An 18,786-nucleotide genomic window follows, 5' to 3' on the forward strand; every position below is an offset into this window, starting at 1 on the left:
TTTTAATGTAAATAAAAAATTCCGAACCACTGGATGAGGTGTGTTACTACGTGAAATTAACTGATTCCACTGAAAGCTGTTCATTTATGTGAACCTTGAATGAATGAAATACTGTGGGGAAATGTATGTTCGTAGAGTGTAGAGTGTAATCACCTATTCAGATTGCATAGATAAAGGTAAACTTCAAAATAAACAATATCCATTACAAAATTTTACAGTGACTACAGCTTTTTGTGCATGTGAAGCTTTTTTATGTGTAAATTTTTCCTCAGACAACGAGGCCTTCTCTGGTCATTATTGCACCATGCATGTGCTGATTGAAGGTACAGTGATATCGGAGGAGCTGTATCATGATGCCATAGAGCACTGGAGGCATTGATATGGTATCAAAGCCTGCCTCTTTTGCCTTTGTGCCTTTATGTGGTGGCCATCAAAGCCTCCCATAGCCATTCTTGCATCCCACAGGACAGGCCTCTTATATAAGAACACACCAGCAAGCATACTGCAGAGCCGGAATGGCACTGAGGGAGTGGAGGCGGCTGATGGAGGGAAAGAGGAACAACCTGCATATTATTCAGAAATCTCTCTTCTGAGGCTTACTTTTTGTCTGTTTGTCCCATAATTAATCTGTCATTTCCCATCATACTTTTCTTGTATTTCTGCGCTTCACTATAGTTTAAGCAACGTAATATGATGGATCCTAAAGGACAGAGTGATAGTTGCCTACTACTGTCAATTCCTGGCAATAATTCCTTCAAAAACAAAGTAGCATACAGGAAATAATTATGCAGGCCATTTTTGTAGTTTTATGTTGCTTTGTCAAGTCACTGTGTAAATGCCATACTGATGGAATACAAAGAATAAGGCAGTATTTTATGAAATTATTATTGGTACAAAATTATCTTCCTGAGCCTTTCTAGCGTCAAAGGGAATTTACCAGACGTTACTGTGATAGGATTGCAGAAATAAAGGCAGTTTTGGAATCCAATTCCTCTGACTTAAAACATTTGTCTGACTCAGATTTAACTCACAAATCATTTCTATTTGTCACTTTTGTAATTCTGTAAAGGGCAGAAAAAGCCCTAAAACCTCCACTAAATGCAAAGCAGAAAAGTAACAAAACTTAACAGGCTGTTCACTTTGTTTATACTAATAATAAAATACAGATAACAAAATAGCAATAACATTCCTAATAGTTTATAATAACTCCATGTTAGCAGAAGTTTTTGGTAATTCCTGCTTCACAGCATCACTCTGCTCTGGGACCTCTTCACACTTCCATGCGTAGCTGTGTAATGCCTAAGGCAGGGTAGACGGCAGCAAAGACCTCTTAGTGTGCAGATCAGAGCTACTTCTATGATAGACATAAAATTGATTAGGACTGACAAAGTTTAGGGATTGAACTGGAGGGCGAGGGAAAGGAAGCTAGGTAAAGAAGCTGCATATGCAGGCAATTTATTATATGACCTTGCAAATTAATTCCACTAACTCTCACAGACAAACAGCTGATTGATCAGTTTCTGGGCACTAACACTAAAATCAGGCTCACATAAAAGGTAAGCTTGACTGCTTATGGTTTAAGTTGGATTAATAATGTCTGTAAAAAAGACTCTTCCTTGCTATGGGTTTTAAGGTTACCCAAAGGTTGTCCTTTGCTTTGTTATAGGTAAGCTTTTTCAAGAATGAAGAGATTAAAATAAAACTCTTTCCAGTATCTTGTTGTGCAGCACTGTAATGTAGCTAGAACGGTCTGGTGTAATGCTGAAAAGAATATTGACAGGTTTCTCAAAAAATCATATATGTGTGGTCATATGTGTTATCTTACACAACAAGATTTAGAAAACATGAGTCCAAGGGAACCACAATCATAAAATTATTCAGTATTTTCAACCATTCTGTACACAAAGTATTTCATTTGACTCTATTTAAAGAATATCTGTTGACAGCATCTCATCACAAATGACTCACTACAAACTGTTGTTTACCAAACTATAGACACTATTTTCCATTCATTGACTCTACACTCAAACAATTTGTGATCTGTCAATTTGTTATTTTAAATATGAAAGATTATGTCATAATCTTGAAACATAATATAAGGGTTATGGAATAAGATCAGAGAATAATTCAACTGATTTTGTTTTGGTGTGAATCTATGTGCGTTGATGCCCCGTAACTTTGCTGCTGCTACATCTGAATTTCCTCACTGTGGGACAATAAATAATATTTCTATTCTATTCTTTTTGCACTATTTTATTTCAGCTTTGGCAGTCAAGATATTTCAGATTCTGAACAGAACATATCCCTTAAAGCATAAACACCCTTTCCTTAAGCTAACTATGAGATTTGTCTGACTGTCTGATAAATCTTTGTTCACCAAGCCTTTGTTTTGAGAACTCAGTAGATATTGAACCACATTAGAGTTTTAATCATTGCCTTAATTGTTTAACATCGTTGAGATTATTTAGATTTATTCTTTAGAGTCTGTTTCTTCTTACATGCAGGTCCAATGAGCTTAAACAAAATCTCTGCCTACTGCTCTCACTGTAAACAAGAGACCATCTCCAGCACTTAGACAGATTGGATTCAATTACAGTCTGCTACGCTCTGAATATCAGATAAGACAAAATTACTCAACTGTTCTCAAGGTGACAAGTTGAGTGAATGTCTGGTGAATCTAAAGCAGCAGCCAAGGACAATGACTGCATACTTTTCCAAGATGAGAACACTGCAGACCTGGTCTCATCTTAAGGTCTCAGAGCTGAGACTGAAGCACTTTTCCCAGGACATTCTTACACATCAGAACAGTAGAATATCAATTACATGTGTTTGTAGCAAATATTTAAGTTATGGGCCAACCTGATAACTGGGTAACAGAAACTATTAAAAAATAAGCTTACCAGTATCTTTGTTGTATAGGCGCTGTTGATAGAAATGGCATTGATCAGTATATCCAGGGATTTGGGTGGGATTACACCAGGGTCTGGAATTTCTTTGTAGTGCACATCTCCTACATAACACTGCACGGCTGTCATGCGGTTGGTGGTTAGCGTGCCTGTCTTGTCGGAGCAGATGGCAGTTGCATTGCCCATTGTTTCACAAGCATCCAGGTGACGCACAAGGTTGTTGTCTTTCATCATTTTCTGTTGGCAGGATAAATAGACGCATCTCAAAACAGTTGAAAACACAAACCAAATTGCTGCTTAAAATAACCCATCTGGTACATGCACTACTTGATAATCACTGGTGACAGTTGTAAGATGATCACGCCTGTGTTTCAATGTATATTCAGACACGTAATTGCACAGTCACATAAAAAAAAGAAATCATCACAATATTTAAAGTATTTTGAAGCTGTGAATTGGCATTTCTATGCAAAAATTAGCATGTTGACATTTCCACATATAAAAATAATTATGGGACATGTGCACAATTTTTTGACAAGATAATTAAAATTTGTATGACCAAAAATAGAAATTTAGAAAACAAAAATTACAATTATTTTAATAGTCAATTGCATGCATTACTTTGTGTTTGTTTTTCCTTACCTTGACTGAGTAGGCCAAGGATATGGTCACAGCCAGTGGGAGGCCCTCTGGAACAGCCACCACCAACACAGTCACACCAATGATGAAAAACTTCACAAAGTACTGGATGTAGATCGGAGTACACTCTGTCATCCAAGGACGCTTTTCCAACACAAAGTTGTTGATGGCAAAATACAGGACCAAGATGATTACAGTAATGGCTGACATGAGCAAACCTGGAAGACATGAAGAAGGGATCCAATGAAAAATAGCATAATAAAGACATAGAAGAGTGTAAAGCCCCTCGATTAATAATCCAGGTGATGAGGCTGGTTGTTTGTTCTGTGCAATTATTTGTAAACTCTTTATAACTCTGGAAGTTGATGCCTTTGTATTTGCAATGGTTGAAACATTGGGCCATTGTAATATCTGTACACAATATGCCACATTGCAGAATTCATCCACCTAGCATCATAAGAAATCCAGATTAGGCCTCTATTAACTTCTGTGGAACATTAGTAATGAGGTCTAGTACATAAACCTTTAATGTCTGGTAACCTTCAGTGATTGTTTTAATTGAATGTTAGATCAAGACGCTCTGCTGTGCTTAGATAATCCTGTTCTGCAAACACTTCTTTTTCAATGCACTTAAATAAAACATCTAAGTTACTTCCTCATAATGTCATCAAGTATTAAAGAGGCCTGATATTAAATCATCCATTCTTTTGTGTTTGAACAGGGACAAACTTAAAAGCTGCAGGACACTAACTCGCATTTGCAACAATCATTTATGGTAAACTATTTAAAAAGGAACATTTTCTTATTCCTCGTCTGGACATGCACCAAATTACAACCATACACTGTACAATCCCATTTGGGATTTTTCTGTCCTTTCTGTTACAATGACCAATTAATGAGGAGAACTTTGGTCATTTCAGTAAATCTAGAAATTCTCACTGGTTTAAATAGAAGAGATCAATGCAGACTGTTTTCATGAGAAAATAATCAGTCATGGACTTATATAATTATGCAGTTCAAGCCACAACACTGTGTCCCATTGTGTGGTAACTGTAGTAACAAAGTATTTGTCCCCTTATCGATCTCCTTATGCTTTGTTTTGTTTCAACACTTAAAACCATTGCAAACAATTTCAATAGCACAAAAATATGACTCTAGGAAAAACAAAATGAGAGGGAAAAAGATATCTAAACAAGACTGGCCCCATGTTGAAAAAGTAATTGCCATCTAAGAATAAAAACTGAGTTGTGCAACATTTGGTGGCAACAACAATCTTAGAATGTTTGCACAAATTGACATTCAGTCTTTCACATCACTGCTTAGGAGTTTTATCAAATTATTTGCACAATTGTTTTAATTGAGCAATAGTGGAATGTTTTCAAACATAATCAGCCAGTTTAAGGTCAGGCAATGTTATTTCTACTGAAGTCTGAACTTTCACTAGGCCACTCCAGAACAGTAATTTGTTAGCCATTTAAAAGTGGACTTACAGGTGCTTTTTCATCATTACCTGCTACATAACCAGCTGTGATTGAACTGAAAGTCACGACCTGATGGCTGGACATTCATGTTCCTATCAATTATGTCAAGTTGCTCAGGCCCATAAGGAAGTAAACTAGCCTAAAACCAGCAATGTGACCATATATGGACAATTATTTTCCAGGAGGGTAAGACCTGTTTTCCTAACACAGAAGGGTACAAAAGATTTCAATTGAAGAAACATGCTAAAATGCTGTGCTACCAACTTGTTTGTCAAAATTTGAAAGAGTAAAGAAAATATACATGAACCAGCAAGGATATATCCCTTCTCCTAATGCTGACACATCCCTCCACCTCCTGTGACAATCATGGTTTTAGCTTAGCGATGCCCCACTAATGCCAGGTAAGCTGTAAATGACCACTGAGCACACCAGCAGATGTAAATAATCCACTATGTTATCCTACAAATAAACATTAGGCAAGAGGAGGCAAAAGGGGAAGTTGACACAGCCGGAAGAAAAGTAGTGCAGTGCTCTTAATTCGTCAGCTATCGGCCATGTCTATGAGTGAATTCTTTACGATTGCTTCATTCAGTCCAAAGAAATGCAGACGGACAATAATCATTGATTCTCAGTCTACGCCTGTATTTGTAGTTTAAGATCCTGCTCTAAATACATTATTGACCCAGATGTCATGTGGGAATAATACAGTGAACTAAAATGATCACAAAGTCTCTAAATATAAAGATACCAAAAAACAAAAGTACTTCTCAGCTAAATGTCAACAAAATGCTCATGTCATCTCACATGACAGCAGAAATTACAGTAAATGGCCGAAGATCAATCATCAGGAGGCAGCTGCTTAATCGGCAGCTCAGTCAGCTCAGACTCACTGACTTTGTGGCTAAAACGTTCTCATGTGCCCAGACAACAGCACCACCCTCTGAATCGCTCTTTGTCGTTCTTTACAAAAATCATTGCCGTATTCTGAAGTTGTTTTTTTTTATGTTTTATGTTATTTTATGGTGTAAAATCAAAATGTAAAAAACTTCAATGTGGTGAGGTAAGGCTTTTCTGTCCAGATATTCAGTAGAAACCCTGGCTGAGGCAAAAGCATAATTTCTATGCTAATCCATTCATGGTATTTCATTGTGCTGACACCATGTCCCCATTCTATCAGTCAGGCAAACACTAATATCCCAAGATATTCTAAAAGCAAGCCCTACTTTAAGGACCTCTCTAAAAAAATGTAATAAATCATGACATTTTTTTGGGACATTGTTCTGCTATAAGACCACCCCAAGTCAGATACATTAGGAATACTTGCAGTTGTAAACTTTTACTTGGCATCACCATCTCCACATCACTTTTAAATTACACAAAAAACAGCAGATGAGAATAAAAGAAAATCAGACCTGAAACAGTCACAGTTAAAAATCAAGTCCCTTAAGGGCAGCTCTCAAAAAAGTAACAAACAGGCTTTCAGAATTCAATAATGTAGAAGAGGACGGCACTTTTTTAGTCTTCTTCTGTAAAGCCTTAATTCCTTTAAGCATCTGCACACTACACTCATTTTGTACAACACATTTGCTTGATAGACAGGATGATGGCTCTGCACCTTGTTGTGACTGATTTTCTGCCTGAATGACTGATGGAAATGTCTGGGTGCAATTTGCTGTACCTGCTTTGCCGATCTGGACAGCTAGTTTGGTCAGCTTCCCCTGGAGTACAGACTTCTCTTTCTTTGGAGCTGACACCTTTTTCCGCTCCTTCTCGTCGGCCTCCCCTCCTTCAGCACTCTTCAGAGGTTGCATTTCCATGGCAGCTGCTCCATCCGGCTTCTTCACTGTAAACAGCGTAAGAATAAAAAATTTAAAAAAAAAAAAGAAATCCATTGTTAGTGACTGAACGAAGAAAAATGACACGATTAGAATGATTTACACGTAAGTGTGATACTTTCTCTGGAACAGTCAGTACTGACATGAAATTTGTAATTCACACCATCAAGGAATAAAATAGTCCAAGACAGGAGAGTGAAATCCACACAGTATCTAGAAGCTTGTTAAATAGTGAAGGAGGATCATTTAAAAGAACATATTTTACATCATTAATAATATGAACAAAAAGATGTGTTTTACACAGAAATGTCAATTAAATGTCAAAAAATAAGTTAAACTGGAAAACACTCAGAAAGAAAAAAAACAAACAAATATGGTCATGGTTTTAATTGTAACAGAAATTGTACTTATTTATGTTTTCTTCTTGTCATGTACATTTCTGCAAGTCATTATTTTATTTTATTTTTTTTAATTTAAGGATTATTACTAAAATATTTCATGCCCTCAGGACTTTGTCAAATTTTCTAACATTACCCCCACACACTTTGGGGTTTTTAAGTGGTCCATCTCATGTATGTAAAAGGCCAACATAAAGTAGTGCATAACTGAGAAGTGGAAAAATACTTAAACATGGTTTTCAACATTACAAATAAACCTCTCAAGTGTGTGGAGTGCAACTGAATTCAAGCACAACGAGTTTTATAATAGTTACATCTACATTTCGGTGCAATTCCAACTTCGGTAGCTGTGCAATGGCTACATTTTTTGTCTTTTCTTCTTTGCAGACTAGTTCGAACTCAAACTGAATGGAAAGTGTCTATGAATATGAACAGGAGTTTTCAAGTCCTGTGATCTGGACTTAAACTGGGTCATTTTAACACATTATTATGCTCTGATATAAACAATTCCATTGTAGTTCCAGTTGTATATTTAGTTTGAACCTCCACCCCTATTTTTCCAGTCCATTCAGAAGAAAGGACTGGACATCCTCACTGCTGTCACTCTCTTGTTATACTACAGACATTGTGTGATGGATGGCAGGCAGTTTTATTTGTACTTTTTTATCGCGCAAAACATATTGCATCTGGCCTAAACTAAATACTATTCTGGTCTTTAGTTTAGCACCTTCTTCCATGTCTTTGCTGACTTGTGGCATCCAGCAAACAGGCTTTTTTCTTATCACTTTCTTAAGGCTGTAATTCTGTCAAGAGATTCTTCTACCCGAGATGTGGATCTTTACAGCTTCTCCATAGGGCTCTTGGCTGCTACCTTAATTAATGCCATCCTTGCCCAGGATGTCTGTTTAGTTGGATAGCAAGCTTATTAGGCTGTCTTCTATTTTGTGTTTTTAGATGATGGACTAAATGGTGAATTGTCCAAAGATGTCCAAAGCTTTGGATTTCCAAAACTTTAACAGGCCTTAAACTTCTCCACACATTCCTTGGTGTTTGTAATGCTGTCTGTTCATGAACATTTTCTGACAAACTTCTGAGACCTTTAAAGAACAAATGCACTTCTTTGTGTTGATCCATCACATATGTACAATACTGATACATTATTGTAACTTGACAAAATTCACATGGTCATCTTCAACACTTTCAATGCACAACCACAATATGGTTTGTCTCATCCACAAAACAGGAAGGTCCAGTCTGCTACCAACAATTATGTCGGTAGAGAGGATCATCAGGACTGATCCATCCTCCATCCAGGACATGCACAGGTCTATGGTCAGGAAAAGGGCAGCTGACAGCTCTGCAGACCCCACATATCTCAGGCACAAACTATTTAAACTTTTACCTTCAGGTCAGCGCCACAGAGAACCAGCAACCAAGGAGACAGTTTCTCTCCCCAGGCTGTCTTTCTGAACACACTAAATACTTTGCAGCCATAGTAGCTTTCCCGATGTAAGCATATTGTACCATGATAAACTGCCTTTTTATATCAAAATGGCTGTAAATACAGTGTACATATATGTTTACTTTTGGGAACCACTTCAAAATCATACAAAAAACATGTCTGCCTTAGAGCTTTGACCACAACATACACATGTCTGAATATAACAATGGCTTTTACAAATCAGGTCATTAAATCTACAGAAATGAAATAATTTTACACAGCAATAACATCACTGACCTATGTACAGATCTGCATTTGTTGGTGGAGATGTTGAAAAGATTTTCTTTCCAAATTGTATAATGACATGATAGGAATATCATCACCTGCTTTAATAAACTGAAGCGTTTTAATAAAGGGAATATGCTGGAAACAAATAGCGATAGACAAAATGTACAGACCATCTTGGCATCAAAAACCATATTCTGAAACACATGATGATACATGTACAGACCCATTCAACAAATTAGAATAATTTACTTTAGTCAATTTACTTTTAGGAGATTTATCACCAGGCGAAACCTTAGATAGATTAACTACACATACACATACGTTTAAAAGCATTTTTTTAGTTAGCTTTGATGATTTTCCACTTACAGGTAATAAAAACATGACATTTAAAATTGGAATATTACGTCAAACAAAAAAAAAAACAACTATTTTTAAAAACAGAAATATGGGCTTAGTGAAACATATGTTTCATACCCGTTTAAAAGTTATTTTCAAAATGGTACAAACGGGTCTCATCTTAACATCTGAAAATGGGATTGCTATTCTAATTTACTGAATATGACTGTACATTAAAAGCAGAATATATCATCTCTGCTGTCAGCTAAAAAGCAATTGATTTTCTATCAACCTTAAGCCATATGAAATATTTAATGGTGTGGCAAGAATGAGGCACTCTGTGAAAAAGAAATTATGAATGATAAAAAAATATTGCTCTGACAGTAAAAGAAGGTGGAGACGAAGTAACAGAATTCTGCCGTTCCCCTGTTTTCATCTCCATTTCCCTCTGACACACACATCCTCTCCTTCTCTGTTAATGCAATCTATTACCAAGAATCATTACATCTTAATTCTTTTACCACAATGAGGCATGCATTGATGGTCATAAAAACACAAATTTAATGTGGCACATCTGCCTCAGTCAGTGGTTGTGCAGTTTATTTTTCGGCATATGTCATTCTCTTTATCTAACGTTGATTAAGCAAATGAGAGATTTCCTAAACCTATAAGAATGTATTTTTTGTGGCTTTATGCTTAGGGTAGTGGTTCCTTAACGTGGGACTCAAGCCCCCTTCATGTTTTAGGTGTCTCCTATGTCACACACCTGACTTAAGTAACTGGGTGAATAAGAGGCTTCAGCAGGATCGCTGGCTAGGTCATCATTTGAATGTGGTGTGCTAGAAAAGAGACACAGACATGCAGGAATGGGGGGCCTGAGGACCAGGGTTGGGAGCCATTGTGTGCCCATGCAGTTTAGTTTTACTGCTATAAACCACAGGACATGTTTTTAAAGAAAAAATATATTTGTATTTGAGTGCATTTCCAAACTGTAATTTTTTTTCAATGTTACTTTCAGAATAACTGCTTCAACGTCACTGTGCAGCATTTCAACTTGTGTCAGTACAGTTTAGGACATATGTTCTGGGTATAAAAACAGCACTTATTAGCTTCAGCCAGTATTTAGAACAAAGTAAAACCTTTACTTTTGGCAAAGATTGAGTCTTTCTCTTTGATGAAAATATTTACCTATTTTTAATGTCATCTACAAGAAAAAAAATAAAAATCCCATCACAACAAAAATGGAGGATAATTTTCTTTAATGCCAAACCAAACTATGTCAAATTATACATATACAAATGTAAAGCAGTTGAAAGGATATTTATTCCAAAATCGATGCGAAAAGATGTGCAAGTTGTTTTTTTTTTTGTTTTCAGGGTAAAATAAAGTAGTTTGAGTGAACTTGACACAGAATTGCAAGGCGAGAGGCGGCTATTCTACCAGAACAAGATGAGCCGACAACAAAATGAGACATTAGACCACAGACAACACATCAGTGACAGGTAATGAGGGAGTTAAAAGAAGGGTATTTTGCAACCTAAAGGTATTGTGGGTAATAAACCTTGGTCAAATAATGTTTCTGATATCATCTCAGAGTCTAAAACTGAGATGATTCCAATGTCTTCAGATTATATACTCTATTTGTAAGAAGAACTTGTATGAAAATAAACGCAGAAACGCAAAGATTTCCACCTGCTTTGACCTAGGTCTTACACCACACACCATAAACGAGGAAAACATATGAGTGGAAAGAAGTAGAAGAAAGAAGGAGAGGGTTAAACATATGATTTAGTTACCTTTAATCTGGTTGCTCTCCATATTGCCATCTTGCATTTTACCTATGATGAAGACATACAGGACAACAACAACCAAAATAACCAAGACAGACAGGTCAACAAACCGTCACCACAGAGATGAAACAAACAGTGAGACAGGATAATGACTTTTAATAACATCTTTGAGACAGTCACATAAAAAAAAGCTTGTGATACATAAGTGATGTTATGTAACAGTTTGCTACAGACTCTGAGATGTAGGTCAGTAAGAAAAAAAATGTGTTCAGTAAGAGCTGTATTATCGATCAATAAATTAGAAATGAATTAAGAACAAAAGTTTCTATGGCTACTTAAAGGGTCAATTTGTCAAATTTGGGGAAAAATACTAGAAAATTATTAAAATGCTGTTGAATTTATTGTTATCTCAGTAATTCAAATAAAAAAGTAAAACCAGATATTCAGATACATTATAAGCATACATATCAAATTATTTTCTTGACATCACACCATATTAAATTAGTCCTGTTTTTTCTGTCAGCTTTATTATAAACCTTTTTCCAATGATAGATTTTTTTTTAACTCTTTCCAGAGTCAGATGTCTAAATACATTTTCTTATTATTTTGCTTAAACATAATACAAAAAGTTCAGCAACTTTTTGCTGTAGTTGCTGAAATTTTGAGGCATTCCTCTAGAACCACTAACCACTTTCTATGCAACTCTAATACAATTACTTTTCGTCCTCATCCTTCTTTGTAACAATTTATGTGTATCTTTTGGGTCATTGTCCTTTAGGAAGACTCATTTGCAGCCAAGTATTAATTTCTTGGCTGATATATTGAGGAGATGTTTCTTATCTCGGGTAATGCAACACTTGCAGCATATTTCCACGCTCCATCTATATATGGGTGCATTTCGAAAAACTCAAGATGCAGTGCATGGCTTGTAAATCTTTCCTAAATTCTCATAAATGCACTTTATGTAACAATAATCTCAAAGCTGTGGCTTTCTGTTGTCTGCACAATATTTTTCCTTCTGCTCAAATTTCCATTAATATGTTTGGGCACAGGACTCTGTAAACATCCATCTTCTATAGCAACAAGCTACAATAGTATTATCCTGATTTTGGATCACTGTCACATCAAGTGATGGGTCATAATAGTACATTTGTGTATTTAAATATTCTTTTTATGCGATATAATGATTCTCTAAGAAACTAAACTTTGGGCTGATCAGCTCTAACTCGCATTCATTTAAATTAATAGACAAAATACTAAAATTATATTACTCAGTGTGTAATGGATCTATAAAATAAGTGTTTCACTTTTTTAATAGAATTACTAAAATAATATTTTTTGTGGGATATCCTATTTTATTGAGATGTACTTGCATATTAAATGCAGCAAAATGGAATAGTAAAAAAAACAGTTTTAATATAAATAATTTTAAACATTATAAACCATATGAGTCAAAGTATATATTACATGATGTTTACGACAACCAGTAGAAAGAGCATTGCACTGAAGACGGTGAGGAAATGTACAGCACAAACATAAGTACACCATATACAAACAGCAGACAGCATGCAAAGGAAAGTTCAGAAAACACATGCAAATCACATTCAGAGGAAGGCAAACTGGAGATGTGAACACAACAAAGAGAAAAAGAGCCTGAAGTAAAAGCCTCCCACATGATGAAGTTATGCAACAACAACTGGGGGAATTTCAGAAGCTACATTTGGGGACACGAGTTTATTATGCCTTTGGAGTCTACTCAATAGAAGGGAATTTAATTACAGTTAAATTAAAAACCAAAGATACAAAGATATGACAACTAATTTTAGTCTATAACATTTACATGTTTTTATAGGAAGGCAATCAGAGGTCGAACTACAACTATTTTACAATGTCGTTCAATACAAATGTCGAAGATAATGCAACTAGAACTGAGGGCTAGAATGGCGAAGGCATTATGGTCAAATCTTGCACACATTAAGCCTGCTTCCTAGAGAAACAATAAAGCTGAAAATAATGTATTTCATCCCAGGACACAACACGGTCACCCTCCCATCTTTATCATAAACATCTTAGAGAATCACTCCAAAAACCCAGAAAGGAGAAACATCAACACAACACTAAATGCTTCTGCATCTTGGTAAAATTAGAGGATCAGTGCTACATGACCTCCAAGTTCACCAAACAAAATGAGATGAACCTACTGAAGAACTTTGAAACTGCTTATTGCCTTGTCATGCTGATATCTAAATTAATGTATTTACTTGTATGTCGGTCTTATTATGAATTGTCAGCATTGAAGACCTAAAATCCTTTCATTACTTGTAAAACTACATAGTGATGGATGAGGCAATCTGTTACCGGTGTCATACATAGAAACTGAAGGCACACGGGGACAATAACAAGAACACAACACTAATTTCTACAACTAAATCAGGCATGCATGGACAGCATGGACACAAAAAGGTCCCAAATAACTAGGGGTAGAAATCAGCAGAAGGTAGGCATCCATGATAGGAGGCAGTCGGAGAATGAAGAAGGACAGAGGACAAGTCAAAAGTCACAACAGAAAGAGGTCAGAGATCAGACATTGTGTCAACCTACCATTAATTAGGCTGGCAGTGCCAGAGGCATTAATGCCTGCAGCCCCATCCGTGGCTATAGTTGCAATGGGGTGGTTTGGGGGATGGGAGCAGTCTAGCCAGTAACAATGAAATTTCAACGAGAATGAACCAAAACACACAGATACACACACGCACCCCCACAAACACGCCCAACCATGTGCACACACAAGACAGTGAACAGAAATAACATGGTTATAGCAGAATACAGAGACTCAGCATAATATGCAGACTTAGTGATTAGTGTGAAACATTTATTTGTAAATGGATTATTTAATCTTTTTTTTTTTTTCCAACAGCTACGATCTTGTACAGGAATTATTTTTAGGGATCTAAACAGTAACAACAATAAACAAAGGTGAAGGATGAGCTCTAAATAGCTCAAAAACAATATACACTAAGATAAAAAACAATATATCGCCACTTTAACTGTAAAAGTTAACACTGGTTTATGGAGTAAGTAATATAATTATACTGAATGTGTCCAATTAGGTTTAAATAATTGCATAGTCATTTCTATTTAGGTTTTCGATAAGGTAAGCCTTTTCAAACCATGTTATTCATGTAATGTCTATAAGCATCACAAATCATAATTCCATTTGTTGCATAACCAACAAATAACCAGATTAAAAATAAAAATTTTCAATGTAAAGTAAATAAAGAAAGAAAAAATAGCATAGCCAACCAATTAGCAGACAATGCTTTATTTGGCAATAAAGAATGAACTATAATTTCTCCTGGTAAACAGAAAATAAATTAAATAGTGGCCATTCAGCCACTATTCTAAACACATTCCATTACTTATGTCAACACTGCACTGTTGACAGAAAAATGCTGAACTAAAATATTTAGTTCAGTTTGTTTAGAATCAAAAGCAACAATTAATTCACCAGTTTCAAGACTACTCTGATCTTTCCATCTTAAACAAATTAACAAGGAATGAAAGCTAGAAGACTGTCTAAATTAAAATAAAATGTTGCCAATAAATTTTGATTAAACTTCAAGTGAAACAAAGACACAGAATTTGTTCGTTTTCAGATCCGAGAAAATCTCCAGAGATATTAGATTTTACGTTTACTGACTACAGTTAGTCTGAGAAAGCAAAAAAAACTTTGAAGCAGACAGTTTTAATGGCTTGTGCTAAACAAGAATGGAAGCGACAATGTTTAAATCTGCTTCTGCTGCCGGTACATGTTCTGTACACCTGCAAGGCTGTCACACTGATGTCATTGTTCTATAACAAAGCACTGAAATCAGTCTGACAGTCTGTTCAAAGAGGACCGATGTGAGCTAGTTAGTTTGACGAGTGCAAAGCTTGTTATATAGCAGCAAAGGGTTATGCACTATGAAATATGTTAACTGCTAGCACTTAAAAAGATGCAGTGTAGTGATTAAAAAAGTATTCCTTTTTAAATTGGAGAAATGGCACTTGGCTCCAGGAAAGGAGTGAATAATCAGAGGGATTTGTTGGGAATTACATGTCAGAATAACTAGATACAGCTCCCAGGGGTCAGAGAAAGGTGATACTCTACCTGTGTTCTGATGTCCATCTTCCACTGCCTCTCCTTCGAGGAAAATTTGGAACAATAAGAGAGTAAGGACAATGTTGCACCTGAACCCACAGAACCTGGCTACTGCATCAGTACCACCAATACTCATCTCCTACAGTACGAGTACACATTCATCTGACTGTAATGCAGTGTATCACACAAATACCCCAGGTTATACCTTAGTGTTTAAAATGTATCAGATACTTAAAAACACTTATATAACACAATGGGCTACACAGACTTTCCATACATAAGGTAATGAAATGACAAAAGCTGATTTGAAGGATATGCTGCAGAGTAACACTGTTAAAAAATAGAAACACAAACAAAGCCTCAGAATGATTAACATTTAGGGGTGATTTTACCTTTCTTCTCTTTCTTCTCCTCTTCCTCAACACCAGCCCCAAGAAGGGTAAAGATGATCCCAGTCTGTGAGTTGACACCGACTGCAGTCACCACCATACGTCCTGACCCCTCCATAACATGGGTCCCTGAAAGAAGGACAGCGTGGTAATAAAAACATAACATATGCATCTATATTCCAGTGATTATCTACAGTGCTCTGGAACATATTTGCTCTCTTACAGGCCTCTTCAATTCTTACTTTTGTCTTACTTTAGTGTTTTCAATCATCTCACAATTTTTTAAACAAAGATAACCTGAATAGACAGAAAATGAAAGTTTGTTTTCTAAAAAGAATATTTAAATTATTAAATCTAACCTGATTTAAAGCGCTGTAAGTAATTGCATTGTTGATGTAAAATAGTAAAGTGTAATTACATCCTATCACACCAACCAGATCCAGGTCTGATTACTTCCAGAGTTGTAGATTTAAGAAATCATTTAGATATAACCTACTTCATATAAAGGAGGTGAATAAATTACATCACATGTTAAATAAACAACTAGTCTGGAAAATATTACAAGGACATTGCTGAAGGAAAGGCAAGAACAACAACAACAACAAAAATACACACTCCTATTATTTTATATGAAATAACTCATGTTTGTTGCTTCTGGTCATTGTACAAATACAAGTAAACTTGGTGCAAAGTGCAGGTTTTTTTTTTTTTTTTTTTTTTTTAAAGAACATCATGTAGACGGTGAAATACGGGGTGGTGGAAGTGTGATGGTTTCTGGCTGCTTTATTGCTTCAGGACACAGATAGCTGGTGTTATCATGATTACTCTTCACCAGCAGAAAATCTTAAAAGAGAATCTCCAGCAATTAAAAAAAGAAAGATGAAAAAAGGATTTGGAGTGGCCTACTTAAAAGTTCAAATTAAATCTGAATGATGTACCTTTGCTTAACCTTAAACAGAGCATTCATCCTCAAAAACCCCCTGATGTCACAGAGTTAAAATAATTATGCTAAAAACAGGGGAGTGAAATTCATCCCAGCAGAATAACAACTAATTTCTAGTTATTGCAAATGATTCATGGCAGTTGTGATTAAAGGTGGAACACCCAGTTATTAGGTTTAAGGAGAAATATTTTTTACATACAGGCTAAAGTTGGTTTGGATAGCTGTTTTTCTGAAACATTTAAGTTTGACAAAACATAAATGAAAACAGAAAATATTTAAGGGAGGATATACTTATTCACAGCATGTTCTTAAACTTTTAATTCCTTAAGCTTTAGGATACATTTAAAACTTCAAACTAAAAAAATAAAAAAAAAATAATAAAAAAAAATATATCCTACAGTTTAAGGCCAAACCTAACAGTTTTTTGAAATATGCCTTTACACAGAAAGATATGAATCAGAAAAATGTTAAATGTCTTTATTAAAGAAGTTAATCTACATTAAATATTTCAAAGCAAGAGTGAATAAATGTGCCAGATACAGATATGTGTCATCTGCAAACTACATTAGCTTCTGTGGAGTGGTGGCACCTTTACACACACAAATTCATTAACCTTCGTGAGACGAAGTTGATGTGGGTGAGTCTGAGGCTAATTAAAGCAGCCAGCAAAAAGGCACACAGCTAATTATCCAAAGAAAAAAAAGTTTAACATGATACCAGATCAGTCCTCATTTTTGTTTTTCATGATATTCCTGGTTTCATATTATTTATCTAATTTTCTTCTTATTAAGAATACTTATGCACCAACGTGAAAGTTACCAATGCCGTTTCACATCTTCTTAATTAAGGCAAATGAACTGTAAAAAGAAACACACTGCTTCTTGAAGTATTACAATACTAAGTTGGAGGTAAAGAATAACAAAACAATATTTTGTATGCTATTTCCACCATCATCTTCTATGGATTTTTATTTTAGAGTGGACAAAAAAAGAAAAACAAAAATATTAATTACCTACTGATCCATAAAGAAACTTAATGGATCAGGCCTGCCAGTGATTTAAATTAACTTTGACATTAGAAAAACATTTGCATCATTTTAAACCCAATAAATACTTGAATAATTATAGCGGGGAAATCATTATTTGATCATCTGACGATTTGTCAGTTCTTTCACATAAAAAGAAATACAAATTTTATAGTAGTTTCATTAAAAAGGAGAGGCCGTACATAAACCAGAATATAACTATTTATCAAAATATGAAAATCACAAATTTGATTGCATGTCTCTGAGTGAAATAAGGCTTACAACATTTTTCTACTTCTGGCTCTCCACCAACATGAGAAAGAGCAAAGAGCTGTACAGAGATGTGAGAGGCAAGACAGACAAATCACCACAAGACTGCAATGGGCTACTGGGTTAAGCAAGAAGAGTAGTGAGATAGTGACGCCTCTTGGTAGTTTTTCAAGACAATAGAAAACATTTTAAATTGCCATAATTTGCCATAGAATGTAACTCCTTGTAAAGTCCTGTTATATGGTTTTAAATAGGATTTTAAACCTTAAAATCATTTATACAAGAGGAGTTTGTCAATCATGCCTCACCAAGTACATCACTGGTAAAACAGTGCAGGAGCCACATGTCCAGGTCTGTTTTAAGACTCAATTTCAATATCTGATTGATTTAAAGTAGCTTTCCACAGACCAACATCAACAGAGGAAAGTATGGAGGTGGAAACATTATGATTTAAGCTAATTAGAAAAGAATTTAATGTGAAATATTTTCTCTCAGAAAGCATACTGAAGATGAGTCATATCTTTTTAAATGACACTGACCTAAAACACACCATCAAAGCAGTAAAACGAAAACTCCAGAATAAACAATAAATCAAGGTCTCTGGGTAATCTAGGCAGCTTTTAGAGTTCTGTTCTACATCAATAACTTTGGATAAACATGGAGCTTTAAGCTGCCAAGCAATAGCGAGGTAACCGAAATAACTTTGGAGAATTCCTTCAGAGGATCAAAATTCTTCTCAACCTAGAAACATTTTATTATAGTACTCAGAAGGGCTGCACAATGACTATATCATCAAGCAACATCAGCATGTCCAATATTCATACCGCAAAGTACGTGTATATTCCAAGTGTTAGACACTTGCATTTTACACACTAATGTAAATATTGCTGAGCCAGTTTGGCAAA

General features: G+C 35.5%; 1 protein-coding gene across 15 annotated transcripts in view; it reads right to left on the minus strand.

Annotated features, from left to right (window-relative positions):
• The window catches only part of atp2b2 (ATPase plasma membrane Ca2+ transporting 2), a 67,157-nt gene that overhangs the window by 21,923 nt on the left and 26,448 nt on the right, over positions 1 to 18,786 (minus strand). For 8 of the 15 annotated variants that reach the window (XR_008605807.1, XR_008605808.1, XM_055027527.1 and 5 more), the window contains exons 5-11: positions 15,648 to 15,773; positions 15,265 to 15,297; positions 13,716 to 13,808; positions 11,121 to 11,162; positions 6,705 to 6,869; positions 3,549 to 3,763; positions 2,901 to 3,143 (exon numbers count right to left, since the gene is read on the minus strand). Coding sequence is in view for 13 of the 15 variants with exons in the window: in XM_055027527.1 (XP_054883502.1) it covers positions 2,901 to 3,143; positions 3,549 to 3,763; positions 6,705 to 6,869; positions 11,121 to 11,162; positions 13,716 to 13,808; positions 15,265 to 15,297; positions 15,648 to 15,773 (917 nt within the window). In the remaining 2 variants the exon portion in view is untranslated. The remainder of the gene's footprint in view (positions 1 to 2,900; positions 3,144 to 3,548; positions 3,764 to 6,704; positions 6,870 to 11,120; positions 11,163 to 13,715; positions 13,809 to 15,264; positions 15,298 to 15,647; positions 15,774 to 18,786) is intronic. The other 7 variants (XM_055027534.1, XM_055027540.1, XM_055027538.1 and 4 more) reach the window with 4 other exon arrangements.

The sequence above is a fragment of the Poeciliopsis prolifica genome, unplaced genomic scaffold (genome assembly GCF_027474105.1).
Source record: "Poeciliopsis prolifica strain line A6 unplaced genomic scaffold, Auburn_PproV2 SCAFFOLD003, whole genome shotgun sequence".
Classification (NCBI taxonomy): Eukaryota; Metazoa; Chordata; class Actinopteri; order Cyprinodontiformes; family Poeciliidae; genus Poeciliopsis; species Poeciliopsis prolifica.